Source organism: Scophthalmus maximus, chromosome 4, assembly GCF_022379125.1.
Source record: "Scophthalmus maximus strain ysfricsl-2021 chromosome 4, ASM2237912v1, whole genome shotgun sequence".
NCBI lineage: Eukaryota > Metazoa > Chordata > Actinopteri > Pleuronectiformes > Scophthalmidae > Scophthalmus > Scophthalmus maximus.
In genome coordinates this window covers 22,933,392-22,955,020 of record NC_061518.1, presented here as the reverse complement: position 1 = coordinate 22,955,020, position 21,629 = coordinate 22,933,392, and the positions used below count along the sequence as shown (strand labels likewise).

At 40.7% G+C, this 21,629-nt stretch overlaps 2 protein-coding genes across 3 annotated transcripts in view; one reads left to right on the top strand and one right to left on the bottom strand.

The window, feature by feature from the left end:
- The window catches only part of cep89 (centrosomal protein 89), a 52,094-nt gene that overhangs the window by 20,963 nt on the left and 9,502 nt on the right, over positions 1 to 21,629 (top strand). For both annotated transcript variants that reach the window (XM_047331585.1, XM_035628348.2), the window contains exon 17: positions 18,919 to 19,067. In XM_047331585.1, the coding sequence (XP_047187541.1) occupies positions 18,919 to 19,067 (149 nt within the window). The remainder of the gene's footprint in view (positions 1 to 18,918; positions 19,068 to 21,629) is intronic.
- zgc:165481 (uncharacterized protein LOC100073327 homolog) lies at positions 3,290 to 18,925 on the bottom strand. The gene is made up of 2 exons (XM_035628349.2): positions 18,782 to 18,925; positions 3,290 to 5,923 (listed from the first exon to the last, which is right to left on the bottom strand). The coding sequence occupies exons 1-2, from the start codon at positions 18,843 to 18,845 to the stop codon at positions 5,181 to 5,183; spliced, it is 807 nt and encodes a 268-aa protein (XP_035484242.1). The 5' UTR covers positions 18,846 to 18,925; the 3' UTR covers positions 3,290 to 5,180.

Below are 21,629 nucleotides of genomic sequence, written 5' to 3'. Positions count from 1 at the left end.
TTTAGTAAAAGGAAGGAATAAAAAGAAAAGGATACTGTTATGAACAGAAATTCAATTGAAACAACCTTGATCCAAATCTCGTCCCAAAATATCTCAAAATCAGTCTTTGAAGACCTAAAAATGGACAGTGAATATCTCAAAAAAACACTTATTTTTCTATGCTATCAAAGAAAAAAATCAACTTAATGTGAAAATTAGCAGCACAGTCAATACATTGAAGTCATCCATATACCTGCATCCTATGGTAGAGGCATTTGGTATCCATCAACAAGTCAGTACTTTTCAGAACGGGAAAACATCCATGAAAAAATGTATGCGTGTTGCTGTGCATATGTATCGCGAAAAACTTGGTTAGGTCAGTGAAGATGATAAGGAGATCACCTTACCCAGCTCTGCTGATAAAAATAAAGCAAAACATACCCTTGGTCCAACACTCCAACAGTACATTCAATGAACATATGAAATTACCCAAAATAGTCTTGCTTGAGTGTCACGGAACAGGATCTTCCCACCAGCACATAATCTCAAACCCAGTCCCGTCCCTGCTTGATGATCTCTCATGCACTTGACTTCATATGACAATAAAAGACCACAAGATGTGGCCGCATTGTAATAAACTTTTCATAAATGTTCCATTTTGAAGCTAGATGTTTATTCAAATTCAGATGTTATACATATTTTTTTGGCTTCCCAATATGCCTGGCTCAGTCAGGTTTTCCGCGACACAGTCCTATTTCAGTATTTAGCATATTAATGAATCTCACATAAATTCTGTAAATGTATCTTTAATTTTATTCATCTTCAGTCTATTTCATACAAATGAAATGAAATACAGTACCAACAAATTCCCAGGGTTGCTTTTTTGTGACCAACTAAAAAGTCACACAACTCTGGCTTTCATCATTGCCTGTAGTGATGGTACAGCATGTTGCTGCCATATGAATTTGATGGGGATTATGTGTTGAGTGTGCGCTGTACAGAGAGAACAGATTGTGAATACATTATTCATGGTTAATTAAAATTCATGTCCCCATCTTTTTGAAATACCTGAAAAATGTTGAATATTTTAGTGAGTGCAAGAGTAAATATAGCCAGGGTACAAGTTTGCATGACCCGTGCTGCTTGACGTTGGCATGTGATGACTTACATGCCCCCCCCCCCCCCCTTATTTATTTATTGGATGGGACGATATCATTTTGACACCACTATGGAGTCAGAAAATTATGTAATTTACTGTATCAATGCATTCCCTTTTGTAACAAATATGATTAGAGCTACAGTTCATTTAGATGAAGCAATCATTTATCATTATGTGGTATAAACAGCATCAGGATGACATCATCATGAAATTACATTATATATAAAAAAGCATCTAGCCTTTTTAAGCTCATTGAGACAGATGATGCAGGATTTAACAGTGTTGACAATTATAATGGATTGGATAAGTGGACTAAGTTAAATGGCAACGGCCATAAAAAATAAGATCACAAGCAATAAATAGAAAATAATCCTCCATTTATTTCATTGTGTAATAGCATTTTTAATCAGCGGTGTGGCACTAAGCTGAAAACTTGAGTCAGTAGATCATAGACAGAAACACCAGAAAACATAGTGAGCAGATAGACATGTAGAGAAACAGTGATAAAATATAGAAGTGGACAATGAAAAGAACATAAAGAAAGAAAAGAAAATAAAGAACTCCAACACCAGAGAGGGGTGTAGCACAAAATTATTGTTGTTCCCCAAATGCCACATTTCATTTTTATGAAAAAGTATCATTACTTGAAATTGAATGTATATCTAAAAGCAATCAGTCCTGGGCCCTCACTTATCAGAGTTGTATAGAAGACGAAGCTCTAGGGGAAAATGTAGCTTCTGTGCGTGTGAGTACAAGCAAATTGGTCAAATTTAAATAATAGCGCCAAACACCCACCAAAGAAAACTGCCATGCCTAAGAACCGCAAGCTCCGCTGCTGGAAAACGCAACTCATGGCTCGGGAAAGAATGAAAAATGTCTTGGTGAACAAACTTTTGACACCATTGATTTATATTGTGGTCACAGAGCTATAAGCACAGGTACTCTGTGGAACCTAGAGTAGAAGCCTAATGATACATTTGAAATGATATATTTTTTAAAGTCTAATAATTGTCAAAAACAATATCCACAACTCCACATGCTTCCCTACATTAATAAGGAAATCAAGATGCCATATACAGTTCCCTCTAAAACTATTGGAATGGAACAACAAGGCCAGTTCCATTGTTTCTGTTGTACACTGACTATACTATTCAAGTTTTAAAGATGACAATGAGGCAAGAGTTCAAAATTTCTGTTTTAATTTCCTTGTATTTACAAAGAAAAGTATTTATGTCTAGTTGTTTAAAGAACGTAGGTCATAGCACCTTTTGTATCAGACCTCCATTTTTGTGTGAGCAAAAGTAAAAGAACAGCTAGTCTTTAGTAACTTAAAGTAAATAAAAAGCTATATTTAGTTGCATAAGCCTTTGTTGTTTCAAGGAGTTTCTCCTCTCAGTCTCCTCTTCTACTGTCGATTAGTTGTATGTATTGTATATATGTATGTATCTATATGTAATCTGGCAGACAAAATGTTTCTGGATTCATTCTGCTGCAGCCATCATGAGTTACGTCATCTATATACTGAAGCCATGACACCAGATCCACTGTGCTTTACAGAGGGGCTTGTATGTTTAGGATCATGAGTGGATTCTTTATTCCTCCCCATTCTGGCATTTCCATCACTTTGATATAGATTATTCTCAGTCTTATCAGTCCGTAACACAACCTTTGCAGCTAGTCTGTGTATTTCTGCACAAATTACAATCTGGCTGATTCTTACAGCTGATGATTGGTTGACATCTCGTGGTGTCTGCTCTATAGTTGTGTTCGAAACAGTGGATTAAGATCAGACTCTATAAAAAAATGGTAGTAAACTCCATGTTTGGTAAATTAACCCAACGCAGAAGTGCCTGAAATTTTTTTCATTTCATTTTCCTGAGGAGTTTATGGTCTCGATCTCTAGTTTCAAGCCTTCTTGAATACAGCATGGTGTTCATTTTGTAAATAATGGTCCCATTAAAATAAGTAAAATCCACACAAAATGTCCCTTTAAAATTGACAATCAAGCATGGTATGCATTGGGGCATGGCTACCATTTGATTGACAGCTAGAGCTGTCCAATGGGTGCAGGTCACAGGTGTTGGTGGGTGTGAAGTGTCCTCTAAATCTCACACAGACCCCCCCCCCCCCCCCCCCCCCCCCCCGCTCTGCCAAACATGGTTACTTCTGGGTTTTCGATTGTGATGCCTCCAGCCCTGCCCTGTGGAGGTAGGTTGTGGTCACTGACTGTTGTTATGGGGTCTTCATCATAGCTCTCACAATTTTTCTGTCCTTAACAACTGTTGTTGCCCATGGCCAACCTGTTCAATGTTTGATGTAGTTTCTTTCTTTTTTTTGTACTTTGTGTTCTCCATCTATTCTGACAAATAGGTGGGTTCCAACAAAAAGATTTGTCCTATTTTGTTCAAACATCTAGGTGTAAATACCAGTGAATAAAAGATTAAATTCTGAATTCTTTTGTTGATCTTTTGATCTTAAACCCAAATGTCCTCAGTGTACAGCAAGAACAGTTTTTGAGAGGAATGTTAATAATGGACACAACCTTGAGGTGCCACAAAATAACAAATCCACTCATTGCCATAAAAAGTAACTTTTAGTCAAATTAGCTTTTTACAGCCTGTACCAAATTAAATAAATTCAGCCAAGCAGCCTTACTACATTCAACCCAAAAAGAAACTGAAGACTGTTGCCAAACATTAAAGAGTATCAAAAAACCTGAGATATTAATTTAGCTTATGCATTACACATATCGACTAGATTAAACACAACAACCTAAAGGGATGTGTGTATTTGATACAAAAAGAGAGAGAGAGAAAGAAAGTGGGGGAGGGGCACATTAAATAAGTGACAGTAAAATCCTCATCAGACATACTGCACACTCAGAGCAACATCTGTGACAGTAAATCAGGTCACAAGGTATTTTAGCCAAATCACTGAAAATGTGGTCATTTGTATTTTGAAATGTGCTTTGCAAATATTTCTATATCCTCCCCTATAGTCTCTTCCTCATTTGGAACATTCGGATGGTGAAAAATCCAGCCAAATGTGAGACCTTTAATTTTATTATCCCTTGCATCATTCAATAACAGTAGAGAAATTGGCAAGTAGCTATTATCACAAACTCAAGCTAATTCATGAGTCACACTCATGAAAGAGCAGTATTCCATATCATGTTTTACACAGTGTGCCAGCCAGGATATAAATATATGGTAACAAACTGAATATCAACAGGTTCAACAGACTGATATCAGACACTATCAGCCAATGCCTTCATAAAATATTCAGTTATTGATGATACTTTCAGGTGCTGATGGCAGGACCAGTATCATCTATTCCATTCTGACTTATCTGTAGATATAACAGAGAGAAAAAATATTGGGAAGCATGTAGTGATACAGTAAATACTGCAATGGTTAATTGATTTAATTGTATCCTTAGAAAACCAAGGTTACAACCGGACCTTTGATGTAGACTATACAAATACAAATGAGTTCTTCTTAAAAGTTTGCTTATGTGGCCCATGATATGAATACCTGTACCTTTTGGTGTGTAGTGCTCCTTTTCCCCCACAAGGTGCTCTGTGTTTTCACGTTTAGAGCTGAATCAGCTGTATTGTTGGTATACATTGTTGATAAATGAGGGTCCAGGACTTTATCAGTGTTATTAATGTATAAGTTAAACATCAAAGGTCTACTCTCAAATCCTATGCTAGACTAGGGCTGACACACAACACAGAACAAATCGGGTCACAGAAATACAGCACAGAAATGTAGATAAAAGGCGCTGCTCCCACTAACAGAGCTTGTCAGTGGTTCTGGCCAAACTGGTTTCTTAGTTTCATTAGTCACCCTTAAAGCATAGACCATCACTGGAGATGGCGTCCTTAGGTTTTCTGACCGGCACATTGCGTGAAGATAACTGTCTAGTAGTCAGCCAGCCAGGAGAGGACATCACCTTTCACTTTTGAGCCTCATATCCATCTACTTAACAGACCAAATACATGTTTTCTGCAGCTGACCTCATCCAGTTTAGTAGCGTCATATCAGCCCCTGGTAGAACAGTCACACATACCCTGACACAGACACTGGCAGAATCCATAGACCAGGCAAACTGTCAAGCTTGATGGCACCATGCTAACGCATACAATTCCCAGAGTCACTCTCTGGATCACTAACAAGTAGATTCCTAAAGGAAGTGAGCCAAAGTATAAGAATCCCAGCAGCCAGACCAGGATGCGTGGGACATGGTTACAGAATTTGGACAGGGCGTCCTGATCAACTGGCCCATTGGAGCCCATCGATAATGAGTCCAGGCTCTGCTCGGCGTAAATGTCAGAGCTGCCGCTGCGGCTTGGGGAGAGTTGTGAGTTCCTCTGCACTTCCATAATGGTGATGACCAGACAGTTGGAGGATTCATGAGATGGGCTGGATGAGGAGAAACTCTTTGGAGTCAGGACTACCTCCCTGTTTAGGTTTGAGCTCCAGGATTTGTCCCGCATTGCCAAGTGGGACATGATGTTAGCATCGTCAGGGAGGGCTGACACCTGAAAGTCTGTGATCTTCGTTTGGTGTCGGCAAAAAGGGCAGGGGATGCAGCCTGCACCGTCAGCAATGTCCAGGATCTTAACAAGGCAGCGGACACAGACCCGGTGCAGGCAGTCCAGGATCTTAGGTTTGCGGTTGTGGGCATTGTAGCGTTGGTAACAGATTTTACACTCCAATTCCTCTGGTGGAGGACAGTCCTCCTCTAACTCAGGCTGAGGGCAGCTCATCTTTAAGTCATGTTCTGAAGAAAGATATAGAGGCAGAGACAGATAGGGGGAAAAAACTGTTAGAGGGGTAATGATCAGAATAGATGTGACTTTGAATACGATGTTTGACATGACACTGCTACAAGCACATGCTTCTGACTACAGTCTCTGGTGTATCTCTGCCCAACAGGAAAAGGTCAGGACTCTTCCTTTTTCATCTGACTGCTTCTGCCTTGTGTACCTAATGCTGATGAATGATTTATGGTTTGGGAATTGGATCAGTGTGTCATCCCAGAGCCCTTTGTGGCTAAGTAAGAATCAGCAATGCTATTGATCTTTGGGGAGGGGTGGCAGGGATAGCCACTCCTTAATCCATTTTTGTTGATTCAGCATTTTTGTGTAGAATAGATTGTTTTTGCAGTTCTTTAATTACATTACCCTTGAATCGAAACTTTTGTTTACGTTGACATAAAGCCATATTTAGGATTTTATTTTGTTTGTTAGGATATGGAAACCTAGAGCAAAGTTATTTTCTTTGTAAACAGCTATTCACTTATGCACACTCGGTTAGCGTGCAAATGCAGGTAATTAAATTCATTATTTCAAACATGAAAAAAAAGTGAGTATTGGCAATTGTTGAGTTAAAAATGCAATTAACCACCATCATGCTTTGACTCCATTGATCAGTCAGTGCTGACACCAATGTCAAGGAGATAGGGAGGACTGTATGTCTAAAGATATTTAAAATATTTGAATGTCGTCAATATCACGCAAAAGCAAGAAATTCTAAAGAAAAGAGTGTATAAGATAAAAGGATAAAATATAGACATCATTAATATTATTTTTTGTATTGTTATTTTACAATCCACAATATCACTCCTGAGGTACATGCTTTAAACAGCACTCACCTGCCCTCACCCTCCACCACTCACAAAGACAAATTCAAGTTGTGATCTGGGATTAAGGTACAGGCAAGTGTGTGTGCAAATAATCAACACTGGTTATTGTCATCAGTTATATTTGACACCAGCGGCTTCACTGGGATTTTATTTAATTGCTGATAGCTAGAGGGCTGAGACAAGAAAACTGAAATGATCTGTTTTCTCCATGGAGAAACAGCGAGACTCTGTCAGTCATCATTAATAAGGTCAACTAGCCGTAAGCATGCATCTATAGACAGCAATTATGAATAGGAATGAGGATTAGGAGCCCCCATCTCCTGTAGTCTACCTCAGACATTTTACTGAGGCAACTCATATGCAGTGGCATACTGCATATTACATACTACTGTGAAAGGTCTTTTAAAGATTTCAAGATCTTTATAATAAGAAAGCTTTAAAGGTTAAGTATCAAAATCAAAACTGTGATTAATTTAAGGGTTAGGGTGCGTGCGTGCGTGAGAGAGTGGGATAAAGTTTACTGCAAACAGCTGTATAATGAAGCAATAGCGCAAAACACAACATTAGACATCTTTAATGTTATTATGTGAAGTGGAAATTCTTTTTTCAGATCATTATTAAACTGTGGTAGGAAAAATCTGACTGTTGTGTGCTTCCCGCAGTCAAGGTAATTAATGGGAGAGTTATTATTCTTTGGAAAAAGCAAAACGACCACATCATGAATTTCTCTTAATGTCCAAGAGAGTTGTGAAATAGGTGGGACCACACACAGTACCCCTTTCATATTTCCATATCAACCTGAAATATATTGGATGACAAACTGGATGGGAAACACTCTCAATCCTAAATACTGTTATTGAGCAATGCTGCTTGTGTTAGTGTACTCGTGTGCCGTGTCTGAGATGTGTCCAACAGCAATCAGTTTTGTGGTGAAAACTGATAAGACTGTGTATCTTGAGAGATATATCAGGTCAGCCAGTTTCATATGAAAATCACATGCCAGTGTACTATATATTCAATTTCCTTTCTTTCCTTAAAACTCATATTAGTAATCTTATTATCTAAGTCAAAATATTACTTTCCTTATATGAGAAAAATCTTGGCATGAAGTATTTAGTTGCTTCAGTTTGTAAAATCTTATTATACATGTAAATGTCTTGCTTATAAACTTTGTTGGCCAACTGTCAGCACCTGGGGCGAAAGTACGACAAATCTATTCAACCACCGTAAAAAGGAAGCGTCCGAAGGACAAGCTGAGTGTGTTTCTCTGAGGTCGGTACAACCATTCTCATCTGTATCTCACCAGGTTCCAAAAACAAAGACTTGTCATAGACATAGACTGGAGCAGTCAAAAATATAAAACATCAAATGATGGAAAGAGGCGAATATATATATATATATATATTTATGATTGTTGTTGTCGCTTGGGATTGCTACATTTATTATCACTACTTCCTTCCTCTGTTTTTTGTTGATCACCACGATGTTCGGTTAGTTAGTCGTCACCATTTTATCCTGGGCCATTCTCCACCACCTTTGGAGTTGTCTTCCATTTTGACCATGGGACTTTCAGCCCATACTCGGCACAGATGTTCCTGTACAGTATGCCAGCCACATGTACACCGTACCTGGCTGCATCTCACACCCCACGGTTTAGTGCTGGACGGTCTCACGGGTGTCTTTGTACAACCTGCACCGTGGGTCCTGTCTGGTGTGGTACAGTAGACCCCCGGCCTGTTGTTGTGCTGCCATTATTAGCGTCTCGGTGCTGTCTTTGAGACCAGCCTTTTCCAGCCACTGTTATGATTTCCGAATATCGGCCACTTCTTCTATCTGTCGGTGGCACATGCCCGGCAAGGGCTCGTCGAGTGCCGGCCCTGGCAATGTTGGCGCCCTAGGTAAGATTTTTGTTTTCGGCGCCCCCCAACCCCAGGGTATTAATGTACATGCCAAACCCAACCCACCCTATTAGTGGTCCAACACTTATCACCACTTGCAATGCAAGAAATTAAACTCTGTACAACATCTAAGATGTATAATATACAATCATATATTATAATAAAATATAAATGATATATTTATTAAGCATATAAATAACTCTAATAAACTTTTAAGAATTGTTAAGAATAATTTCATCCTTTTTCAATTCATTTTGCAGCTGCAACTCAAAGGCAGAGCTAGGCAACAGTCTTGGATGGTTCATAATAACATGCATACTTTGGTTACCTGCATCACGTCATGACAGCAGGCAGTGTTCCTCATGCTGTCAACTTGTGACTGACAGTTCAGGGGCGCAGTATGCATATTTTTGTAATTAAAAGAGTTCAGGGCTGAGCTACAATTTGGACGCAAAATGCAGATGACCGGACTCCATGAAAGTCCTAATAGTTTTTCAACCTGAGAGTGGGTGAGGATTGAGGGTGGCGACGTTGAGCAGTTAGGTAGACAAGTGGGAGCAGGGCAGCATGAGTTTAGCGATGGTTTTGTGTCTGAGTTCCAAGCTTGGGCTGAGTTCCCGGACTCAACCAGGCACTGCCTGCCTCAGAAACTGAGCAAAACGTTCAGAGAAGCAAAATCAGCTTCGGGAAAATCACCGAACAAGATCTAAACAAAGTCACAGAAGAAACTGTCTGAGTGTTTAACCACAGTCGAGTGGTTCTGACGACGAGTCACGGCTTTAAAGCAGGGGATAGTAAGCTTGATCAGGAACAGGTGTGCAACCCTGCGAGGAACTCAGGAAGACCACGCCCACTTCAAGTTTGCGACCACAGCCTCCATGACCATGCAACCCTCGGTTCTCCACACTCTTGCCTATCGCATGGATGGTCCAGAGCAGTTCTGCCGTGTTGTCATTAGGGACAACCTTTTTTCTGTTGAACTGTTGTGGTTCAAAAACTGGCCATGATTTTTTCTGATCTTTATCTGACGCCAGATTCTTCGCTTCTCAACCCTGAAATTGTTTTCCGCTTCAGAAGCCTGTAGCGCCAATGGGGTGGGCCTAGTCATGTAAGGATATGCTTTTCCCCTCTGCAATGCAGTCTTGTGGCTTGATAGAGATGAAAGGTAATAAGCCATAGCCTCATTTTATTTACAGTACAGTACTTAATTATAGGCGGGTTATTTGGTACATGTAGCTAAAATGAAATGAAACTTTTAATAGTCTGATAAATTACAAGGCTCGTATAGGGGTATGGTGTATGGGGTATGATGAAGTACAGCTATGGTCGTGTTGTGGAATGACAGATGGACCACAAAACAATAAATAATCAAAGACATTGATAACTAATGGAATGCTCGTGTGGTAGAATAAAGTCCAATAGAAAAGAATGTAGGAGTACAGCTTCCTAGTGTTGTATTGTGTATGTTTGCTCTGACTGAGCAGTTGATAAACTAGTGTACTGTCTGACGCAGTAGTTAACTGACTTATTGACTGATTGATTGGTTGGTTTCCAAGGTAAATATGTTAATTTTGAAGTATGTAACCTTGATTTGATGTTTATGAAGCTTCACTGTGGATGGACAGAGGAGAAGGTGGACAGAAGCAGACGTTTGACATTTAAGAATTGGAAGACTGTGGAAGAGTTAAGGCTGGAAGGAATATAATTGTGTTCTGCTCTCAAGGGTGATTTAGAGATCTAGTTGCATCTTTTACTCACTCGAACCGTAGGTTATGAAGGGGCCGTAGAGGACATAATATAGTGTGGGCACATGTATTCTCCTTTTGCATTAATGTTTACATACATTTTGACCCTCAAACAAATAAATTCTCACTCTTTCATGCATACATTCTCTTATCACATAGTATATACTCTACACTCATATAATGGCCATTGAGGGAATTATTCAGACCCCTTCATTTTTTAACATTTTGTCATGTTACAGCCTCTTGCAAGATACAATTTAAAGTGTGGCCACATCAATCTGCACTCAATACTACATTTTAAGGGAAAACAGATTTTGAAGACATTTCTGCAGATTTATTAAAAAAGGAAAACCTGAAGTATTCAAACACTTTGCTATGACACTTGAAATTGAATTCATGTATATGAAATGCCTAAAATATTTTCTGTCCTATATGGCAACTCATAAGCTGCTTTCGCACATGCACTAAAGTCCGGACATTTTCCTGAACATCTTGGGAGGGGCTGTACAGTATGTGAGAGCGCAAATGTCCACAACTGTTGCTCCAGACATTGTCGGGAGTGTCCAAGCTAGCCCAATTGACTCTACGGCTGGAACATTTCCTGAGAATTCCCAGCAAGCGAGTCGGCGTGTTGATGACTGTAAACTTTCTGCAGCTGACATTTTCGTCATGTCCTGATGTTGTGAACGCCTCTGACTTGGGAAATCTACTGCTGCGTTCGCCATATGTGATCGCCAAACTTTTGTATAATGTCCGGACGCAATTCTGCAAACATTTTCCGGAGTTCGTGTCTGAAAACATCAATAGTGTAGAGTGTGTTGTTGGAAGTGTCCTTCGGATGCATTTAGAAACGTGTACCTTATGGTGCGTTCATAAAATTTGCGTCGCGTTACTCAAGCGAGTAACTGAATTTGGTGGTGGAGCATTTGCTGAGGGATACATCTTCAATGTCACATTATCTGTGGTTCGCTTTAGAGTGGGGTACATTGGGGTTCATCAGCCTTGTCATTGGCATCTACATCCCAATGGAGCATCTGCTGGACCAGTTGCTCTGTTTGTGCTGGTCTTCCCCTGTCGTGGGATAACTGCATAAAAGACTGTCAAGATTCACAACAGCAACTGTCAAGTGCCAGTGGTTGTAGTAATTATGACTCGTGCAAAGGAGTGAGCTGATGATGGTGTTATAGACCGGAAAAAAAGGTTTGTGTATTTAATTAGTTGGAACAGCGTGTACTGACCAAGAAGTCGTCCTGAATCCCAACCAGCTCCCGTCATGCTGTTTTGTAGCTGACCCTGACTCTCACAGGAAGTCGAACCAGAGGAGAATTTCTCCACGGCTAAAATCAATACAGTATCACATTAAATTATTCTATAAACCACTACCAATAATAAGTCGGTATTTTGAAAGGCAAAGAGTGCTTTAATAAACCAGTTCTTTCACGTAATGGAAAAAGAATTTGATCCCAAGATAAAAGCAAAGTCGTGGCCATCACAGCTACAGAAATCTGCATAACACTGGTGTCCAGACGCTTGGTTGGATCTGGGACTTTACAGCTAGTACCACTGTCAATAATCAGTCAATAGTCTGCATAGATCCTGGCAAGATGAATTAGATAAAACACCTGCATTTTTTACTGTATCATAGGATATGGGCAAAATTATGTGTGCTTTCTGCTACAAAATATAATTTACATTAGCTTTTTAGCTGAAAGGGACTGCTTGGTAACTTGGCGGTTTTAAATTCATAGTCTATTTGATTCTACTGACAATGTTAAATTCCTTTGGGGGGGAAAAATATTTTTCTCACATTTGTCGACAGATTGCCTTTCGGGAAGAACTGCGCGCGTGCGTGCGTGTGTGTGCGTGTTTGTGTATATTGTGATTTATTAAATCTTATGTCAGACAAGGTGGTCCACTTTTCACAATGCTATATGTTCTCTTGTTACCCTGTCCCTGGCTCTCACCTCTCACCACCTCCTCTCAGTGTGGATTGTTGATGAAAGCTTTGACCTTTGATGTCAGAATATCTGCTTGTGAGCCTTCTCTGAATTATACCATTGAACCAGAGGATTATTTTTTGCTGCAGTTTGCAGACCTTTCATCCTCGTTTCCAACAATTGTGAGTGGTCTCCTGGTAAACTTTCTTAATTTTCTTTAATGGTTGGCGTGTTGAAATTCTGAAGTAAGCTTTAACAGTACTTCCTAGATTTAATCAGTCGAAAAACAGCATAACATTGCTGTTTGCTTTCTTTATTTCTCAGGGTTTTATAATTTACTATACTTAACCAAGGTCTACTCTTTAATTGTAACATTTGTTTTGTATTCCAGTATTTTTGTAGGTATAGATATTTGAGTTCATATAAATTAACACTCCTCCAACTTCAAATGTCTGGCGTTAAGTCCAGTCAAAGAATGCTGCCCCAGTGCACCAAGCTGGGATGGGGAACTTTAACTTAGCAAAAACAAAAAAACAAAAAAAAATAGTTCAGGAAATGTGGCTGGTTAGCAAATTAAAATGGAATTATGCTTCTGCAAAGAAACATTTACAAAACTCTTTTGAATTTATGTTGAGCAGGTAGAGAAGGGTGTTATTGGTATTCATAGGTCACAGAGGCACTGATGTGAACGCCTCCTAAATTTCAACTATGACTAACATCAATGTGACTTGCTCCCATAGCATGCCAAGTGGCTGATTCGACTTCTTCTGCAGGGAGGCAGATTTAAAAAAGAGGAGGAATAAACATTCAGTGTTAAAAAAAGGGGGCCATGCAAACCCCTCTGAATCAGGGCAGTCCACGTTTGACTGCTGAGCTTTTTAAACTTAATCTAATAAAATTTCTAATTACATAGGGTCACAGATGAGTGGAACGCACGTCCTGTGACTGAACAACTGGTTTATTCGCTCCATTGGGTGGATTACCGAAATACACTGCTGCATTATCAGTTGTGACGTCCCTACTCAATATTCTGCACACTGACCCGCGCAGCCTTTCAGCTGCTTTCATTTAGACTGATGTTTAGGGCAATCTTCTCCATCTCCAGCTGTGACCAGGACAAATATATGGAAGTAAAATTACAAATCTGACACAAACAATATTCTGTCAGCGCCACATTTGTCAAGTGTATTTCCTCATAAGCAGAAATTACTGTGTGTCAGGGGACGAGGATCGGTCTGGATGCTACCTGCCATTCAATGTAGGCACACAAGAGTTTGAGGCAGCGGGAAAAAGCGAGGACCAACGGAGCAGAACCTGCTGCAACAGTGACAGAGGTGCTACAGTGTTAACATAAACTAATGCTAACAGGATTATGTAAACAGTGATTGAACAGAATTTAAGGGGATTGACAGTCAGATCATAATTTGAAAATAAGGGGAACAAAAGGGTTACAGTAAGGGTTATGTTCTGAATGTGGCAGAGGCAAAGTGAGTGTGGCTGCTCGTGTCATACTCATCCATGTCTAATTTCTGTTTTGGATTTAGGTGACAGGAGTTCATCCTAATCCCACAGCAACCACAGTATGCATCCACAACACAATGATGCATCCAAATAAACGTTTAGAACATGTTGGTAGAACAACATATCTTGCACAGCAGAGCTAGCAGTGACCAACTGCATTCTGGAAGCACCGTTAGGCCAGCAACAGCTCTGCGCTTCAGAAATAATCTAATTTAATATCAAGTCAAGATAAGTGAAAAAGATTCACCTTATTATTCCTCATTAACCTTGATTTCATGTGATTTTATGCCAGAGAAATAACCCCAAAAAAAAGAAATAGGAGGGGAGTCAAGAGGGCAAACAGAAAACTAACTCATCAAGCGGTTCACAGCTCCAACATGCTTTCATACATCATTCCTGCAAATTACCAGCCAGGCATTGGTAAACCGTTAGCACACAGCGAATCAGAAAACCGAGTGTGGCCCATCCCAGTTAGAGCTTTGTGTCTCACAACTTGTCTTGCTTTCATTACGTGTACTCTACCCACTTGTCTCTTATTTATTATTTTAGAAAGATGAGCATGGAATAAGGTCTGGTGTGCTCGGTTTTGCGCCTCCCCCATGCAACTGCTTCATTACCTCTACTGGGTTTTCCCTTTGCTAATGACAGAAGACAGCCAATTTCAGCAGAAAAGGTTAATGTGTTTACACAAGCTGTGAGGAGGTGGTCGGACCCAGAGGATCAACTCCAGCTCGCCTCGCATGTGGATGAACAGAGGTACCGGGTGACTGATGGTTTTAGAAAAGATATCATGTGAATCCTGCAGGCAAGTTGATGTAGACATTTGAGTGTAATGTTAGTTACTACTACTCCCACAGCATCCACCTGTTGGAGGTTGACCCCAGGGGCGGTTATTATTGTCAGTGAGTCTGTGTGCCAAGTACATATTCTATATTTACATAAAAATCTATTTAACATGAGTTGCCGTGACTGAAATGTACTGCCAATAATTTTATGGTGAAGGCTTATAGAGGTAAAGCTCACAGTTTTTTTTTTTGAGAAGGGGGTCCTCTCCTTATCTAAGATATTACACAATAGTCAAACGGTGCCTTTAAAATTAACAGAAACATGGCTGAGAATATTCGCAAATCCCAGTCCCTGCTGAAAACACTGTAGCCATCAGTCGGATTTGGTGTTTGTGTTGTGAGTTACAATTAGAGAATTGCACAAAGTGAAATATCTGAAAGGACAAGGGTTACGAAAAGGTGCTGAAAAATAATGAAAAACACATTTAATAGAGCTACAATCTCTCACTGGGACGTGGTATGAAAAAAAAAGAAGACCAGTCTGCTCTGAATTTCTAGTACTGTATTTTTTTCTATTACTGGGTGGAGAAGGTCAGCTAGCCTCTGGGCTGCAGCTACAAGGGGAGATGTATTGGTTTGGCATTGCTCAGCTCAGCCTGTTGTGAGGGCTAAATGTCACCGTTCAGCCGGGCTGATGCTGGCGCCCCGCTGCCTCCCTGGGGGGTTGATGGAGATTCAACCCAAGCTTTGGAGACATTTTTGCTTCCCGGATTGTAGTTCTCCAACATATAATACCGTTCCTATTCATAACTGAACACAACTGGGAATTGGCATACTCAATGGGGAGAGAGCTCGAGCCATATTGAAGGCTAAAGCTCTTAACTGCCCCCCAGCATGTGATAGCAAAACTGTAGATAAAAATACATTAGTTGAATATTTAGATTTAGACATTCAGTGGAGATTAAGCACCCCGCCGGAACATGGGGGGCACCTTGCTGTTCCTGAGCTCTGAAACACTATTGAGGGCATTTTGAATCTATCTGCCGTGTGCTCGTTTTTATCACACATCTGTGTGCTGCCCTGTGTCTTCTCTTTGTGTGTGTGTGTGTACCCTCCTTTAGTAAACTACTGTAAATACATGAATGAATAAAAGTGGCTACCTTGTGTTGTCCAAAATATGGAAACACTTGTAAGTTACAGTGCTACAGTGATTTTTAGGGCCCGAGCTCCACTGACATGGATAGAGCGAGGACCTATTGGAATTGAAGGAATCATTATTATTGTTATTCAGCAAATAAATCACTAATATCAGTCACTAGACATTCTCCGACCTGCCCGAAAATTTGCACACGCAGCAGAACTGGTTTTTAGTTATTAATATAATTATAGTTATCTTGGTCTATTCAAGAGAAAAAAGTAGTTTTATTAGTACAGCTTAAATGGTTGGTTTCCTTTTTTTTTGCACACACACCTGTATAGACAATGTCCACTCTTGAAATCCATGAAGAAGGCCGAGAGCAAGTTGCAAATCAAGTCAATGAGTGCAGTCAAATCTTGGAAGTATTTGATTGGCAGTCATGATCAGAGCTGTTCGAAATTCTCTTAATAAATAGGAAAGGAGCTTCAATGCTTCCTTTCCTTTCTCCTTTAGCATAGGGGACACTGGACTTTCTTATGCAAAAGGAATAGGAAATAGAAGCCCCACAATTCATTGCGGCAGCGATATTTAATGCAAAAACCTAAACGATTCAATCTGAAGTAGCAGTAGAAGAAGAATAGTATGAATATGACCGAGAAGAGACGGACGTCATAATGCCATCTGATGTCACACGGTGGTAAAACACTGAAACATGCTGATGGAGCTGCTGCGTTTTTTGTAGGTCATCTTTGGAAATTTGTAGTTACACCACTGCAGACACATGACGATAACATCCGTCGTTGCCTAATGACGTAGGTTAGTGAAAGAAGAGTCAGATTCTCTAAGCACCGCTGTCGGCTTTCCTTTACCACTTTCCTTAACCTCATGACTTTTTCCACTGAGGTCATGGAATAGTAGATGGGAAAAGACGATAGGAAGGATCCGACCTCACCCAAACTCTGTTTATACAGCCCAGACCACTCGTCGATTCGACTCGTTGATTATATCACATTGGTTTCTTGTGGCAGACACGCCCCTTTGTATCCTGTGTCATTCTCATCTGCGCATTAGTTGATAGATTATAGGTCATAAATAATAAAAACACCTGAAGTTATTGATTTCTCTTTTGGCTTTCCTTTAATATACTGCTTGTTTGTTTTCTTACAAATGAAAGCTCTGACCTTAGTATAGTATATTATACTATAGTATAGTTTGGTATAGTTTGGTATAGTATAATATATTATACTATAGTATAGTATAGAATTACAACTGTTGTAAGAACTCACAGAAGAGCAGTACATACAAACAGATATTTCAGTTAATTCATAAACTACTTATAAAGAATTGAACTTTTGATTATTTTTCTTTATTGTGCCTTCTGTGCATTTTCACACAAACTGCAGAACTCAAAGGTTCATTCTACCTACTTCCTTATTCATGAAATAGGTTGTTTTTGCTCTTTCTTTTACACGGAGCAAAAAGCCTTTTTCAAATGCTCTCAGCTCTCAAGTCTGTCCTGGACAGTTAGTTTTTTCCTTTTCCCATCTTTCATCAGATATCCTTGGAGGAAACTGTCTGTCTTAAGTGATGCCCAAACATTCATCAAATCAAATCAAAGGGGGACGAAATGTGTAGAAATGACAAAGCTGTCAGCCATTTATATTTACAACAGCTTGTAAGTCACTGAACAGAGCCACCGCTGGTTCACATGCGCCGACAAGAGTACAATTATCTTGGTTAGAAATGATACCTCGCTTCTTTATATGATATGGAACAGTTCATTTCTTGATGCTTCTTGATGCTACCTGATGCTTCACTGTATGCCATCCCTCATTACAATGATAGAAGCATGAGCCCCGATTGCTATTGGCTGGTTGGTTCATTTCTAAAAAAAAAAGGCGATATAAAAAGAAGCTACATTTTAAGTGCATTGTGGAGGCTTCCTGTTGCTCTCTGTACACAACCGTCAGGGGCAGGTCAGGTGAAAAATACTCTGAGCCAATCCATCATGCTGTGATAATAACAGTCACCAGCCCTCTGGTATGATTGCTAGATTTAAAGGGGTAGGCTTATAAGGTACAGCCTTATCGATAAATCAGTGTGAAAATCATATTAAATATTAAAAGCATGAAACACTTTGCTATCCTAATGATCAATTCCAAATGAGGCAGTGACGAGCCGCGGATAATCTATGGGTATGACAGGTAAAAAGAGTTAAAACAACTTGTTTTACCCTTTTCCAAGCAGACAGAGTAATTAACTCCACCGTGCACACACACACACACACACACACACACACACACACACACACACACACACACACACACACACACACACACACACACACACACACACACACACACACACACACACACACACACACACACACACACACACACACACACACACACACACACACACACACACACACACACACACACACACACACACACACAAACAAATGAACTGGCTGACAGAAAGCAAGCACACATTGTCCATCCTTATTCAAACCTTTTTTTCTCCATCTTTAAATCTTCTCAGGGCAGCAACGCACAATATCTGCCACCTCTTTTGCCCTTTCTTCATTTTGCTTTGCCTCTCTCTTTTCCTTCATTGATTATTTCTTTACTCTGCTCTCCCTCCCTTTGCTTTATCGACTGTGAGTTTTACACTGCGTTAGCTGAGGTAAACTGGTCCACGTAACATTTAAACATGTATTCCACTTGTTTGAGTGTGTGTATGCGCGCGTGTGTGTGCCGCACTACTAAGAGCAGCAGTTATGAACTGTCAGTTCAACAGCCGCTCATCTGTGTATACAACAACTTAAATATAAGTCTGAAACAGAGCTGTTATTTTCTGGAGGCATGTACAGAAACACAGGTACAAACACACCAAACAAACAAACAGCAAATGCATCACACCAGCTTCTCTGTAGAGGATCGGAAGGTTAGTGTGTGTGTTGTTTCTCACCTTGTCCCAACGTGTGTGACTCCCCCTCCTCCATTCCACTTGTCTCCGCTGTGCTGTCCTTCATATATATCCACCTTATTCATAGCAACACTCCGCATCTCATTCCTGTGCGTGTGTGTGTGCGCGCGTGTGTGCAGGTGTACCGGAGGCAGGCGTCAACCAGACTGGCAGCGTTGGAGGAGGCAGCGGAGGGGAGGACGGCGTCTTACCAGAGGCAGATCCTTCACCTGCAGAGGCTGCTAAGGGAACGACAGGAGGCTGAGGAGAGACTGCTGCAGTCCAAAAGGTAGGAGGGGATGAGGAAGAGAGAGCGCGAGAGGGAGGAGAAATGGTAGGAGGCAGGCGGGCAGAGAAAGGGAGGAGGATAGGGAGAGATTGTGTGAATGAGTGGAGGAGGAGGAGGAGGGGAAAGAGTGTGGCGATGGTGTGTGTCTGTTTGTATGTGTGTGGCTGAAAAATGGAGGGAGGCCGGAGGCGGCGGTAAGGTGGGGTCACATCAACAAAACAATTACCGACTAGAAACAGAACAAGATGTCTAGACTGACAGATCAGTTTCAGGCTTTTTGCCAAAATCCTGTTTTCTTAAATCATTTTGAGTCGAGAAGAAAAACAGATTTCAGCAAGCCAAGGCAAACAAGCGATAAAGCTCAAGCAACATCTGCTATTCTGGTTATCGTCCAATTTAACTTATCTTAGATAAACCTGGTATCCACATACAGTACATGTTCAGTCATAAACAACAAGGAGTAGCTGTACAGATATGCCATGTACATATTTTCTTTGAAATAATTCTGGAACCATATTGAAGTTACATAGTTTGTACAACAAAGAACTCGCAGGTTTATTTTTCAATTTATTTTTTATTTTTTAGACCCTTTTTAAACCGTCCAGTTTGGTATAACCAGTATTTGTGTATGTAAGAGGGTTCTTGGTGACCTTGTTTTCGCATCCTTTATCTTTATTATTCTGGTTGTTCAGCCTGCAGCTGTAATGTTTTGAATCGCTCTGTCCTCATCCGCCTCATTTCCAGCTGCAGCATATTTTGGGTTTGCACAACACAGTGCAACAGTCAAACACACAGCAAGTGAGAGTATACACAAGACAACACAGCGACGTGACCCGATAATGCAGCAGCAAGCGCAACTGTGCGTTTTGCACAGTCTCTATATTTGCGCAGTGCAATTTCCACTCTCGTCGCAGGGTTCAGGAGATAGATGCTGACATCCCCCTCAAAACCCGAGGACGTGGCAGATCACACAGCTCCCTTTCTAAAATTCTCTCTCCACACTAAATCTGTTAACCCCCTCGGCACCAACCATTTCTGCCAATCCTCACCGTGTCCTCTCATTCACAGACGCTGTGGTTTGTCGGGGGTGGAACAATCACATCTGCTTTTCAACAGGATTTGCATAAGTACTGCCCTGAAATATTGTATTTTAGAATCACGGAGAACGGCCTGTTGCTGTGACAACTTAATGGGCAATAATTGGTTTGGCTAAATCTGTTATATTTTTTAATGCTGTATGTGTTGTATTTAATATTTTTAATTGTTCTGAGATAGTAAATTAGCATTTGTCGCCACTATGCAAAACAGAAAAAGAGCAGAGCAGTCTTGTAAATGAATGCGGCCTGTTAATGACGATAACCCGAGACAATTGCATTGAGCTAATTGAATTGTCCTGCTGAGGGAATCGCAACTCTGGCCATCGTGCAAGTACATGTACATGGCTGTGGCACAAATGGAAATGCCAAATCCCTCGGTTGTGTGGGGGATAAAAGGAAGTCATGAAGCCAAGTCATTTTTTGTTATTGCTGATTTTTTAGTGATCATTTCAAGATTTATCTACCGCTGCAGAATGACAAAAACCCATCGGGGTACTTTGTTGTTGCACAAACAACCTATACCACTTCCTCTTGATCCTCCTGTTAGTAAGGCTGTTTTTAGCTCAGTCTCTGGGCTTGCTGCCTGTGCTATCAAATGAAAGCTGGCTAATCAGATTGTCAGAAGATCCTGTCCTGCTCTGCCCCCGAGGGCATCTTAATGACAAATGCCACACATACACACACACACACACACACACACACACCTACACCACTGACCTACTGGCTCTACCACACCACAATCCGCCGTACGACCAGATATGTAGACCACGCGACCGCGTAGGTCACTGATACGCCACTGTGGGAAGCCCTGACCAGTTTACCTGGCAGCATGTAAAATCACTGCGGTAGTTGTCATGGAGCTCCTCCCTGATTTATGGTTTTTAGAAACCTGGTTTCTCCTGTCACAACTTGCGGAGATGAGCAGTCAAACTTCCCACCACCAACAGCAGCAGAGATGTTGAGAAGTTGGGATCGTCGCCGGCCGGCTGAGTTCTGCGCACCCCCCAGGGAAGCAGCACTGCCTGAGACCTCCAGGAGCTCAGGGGGCAACAGTCTTGTCTTTCCCCATACCCAACCACAAAAACCTAGAAAGATCTGCTGCATATTAGCAAAGATAGTTATTCATGAGTATGGCTGAAGTTTCTAGTGTGTTCAATTTTGACAAAAAGTTCTTTAACTGTCAGCAGGCTGACAAACTCATCACAGTCAAGACCGAAGGTACTCTGAGCTTCAGCACATTCACTTTAAAATGAAATAATGAATAAGTGCCAAGTCTCAGCTTTAATTTGAGTTTTGAAAGAAAGAACTCAGCGGGAGATACAGCCCTATTAACGCAGTGTGCCCACCTTTTTAGGGGGTCAAAAGTAATCGGACACTTGGCCACTGTGCGTTTCAGTGCATGCACAACAACAGGGGTGACTGAAAGTTAAGAGTTGGCACTAAAAGATTGAGGTGTCTGTCAATA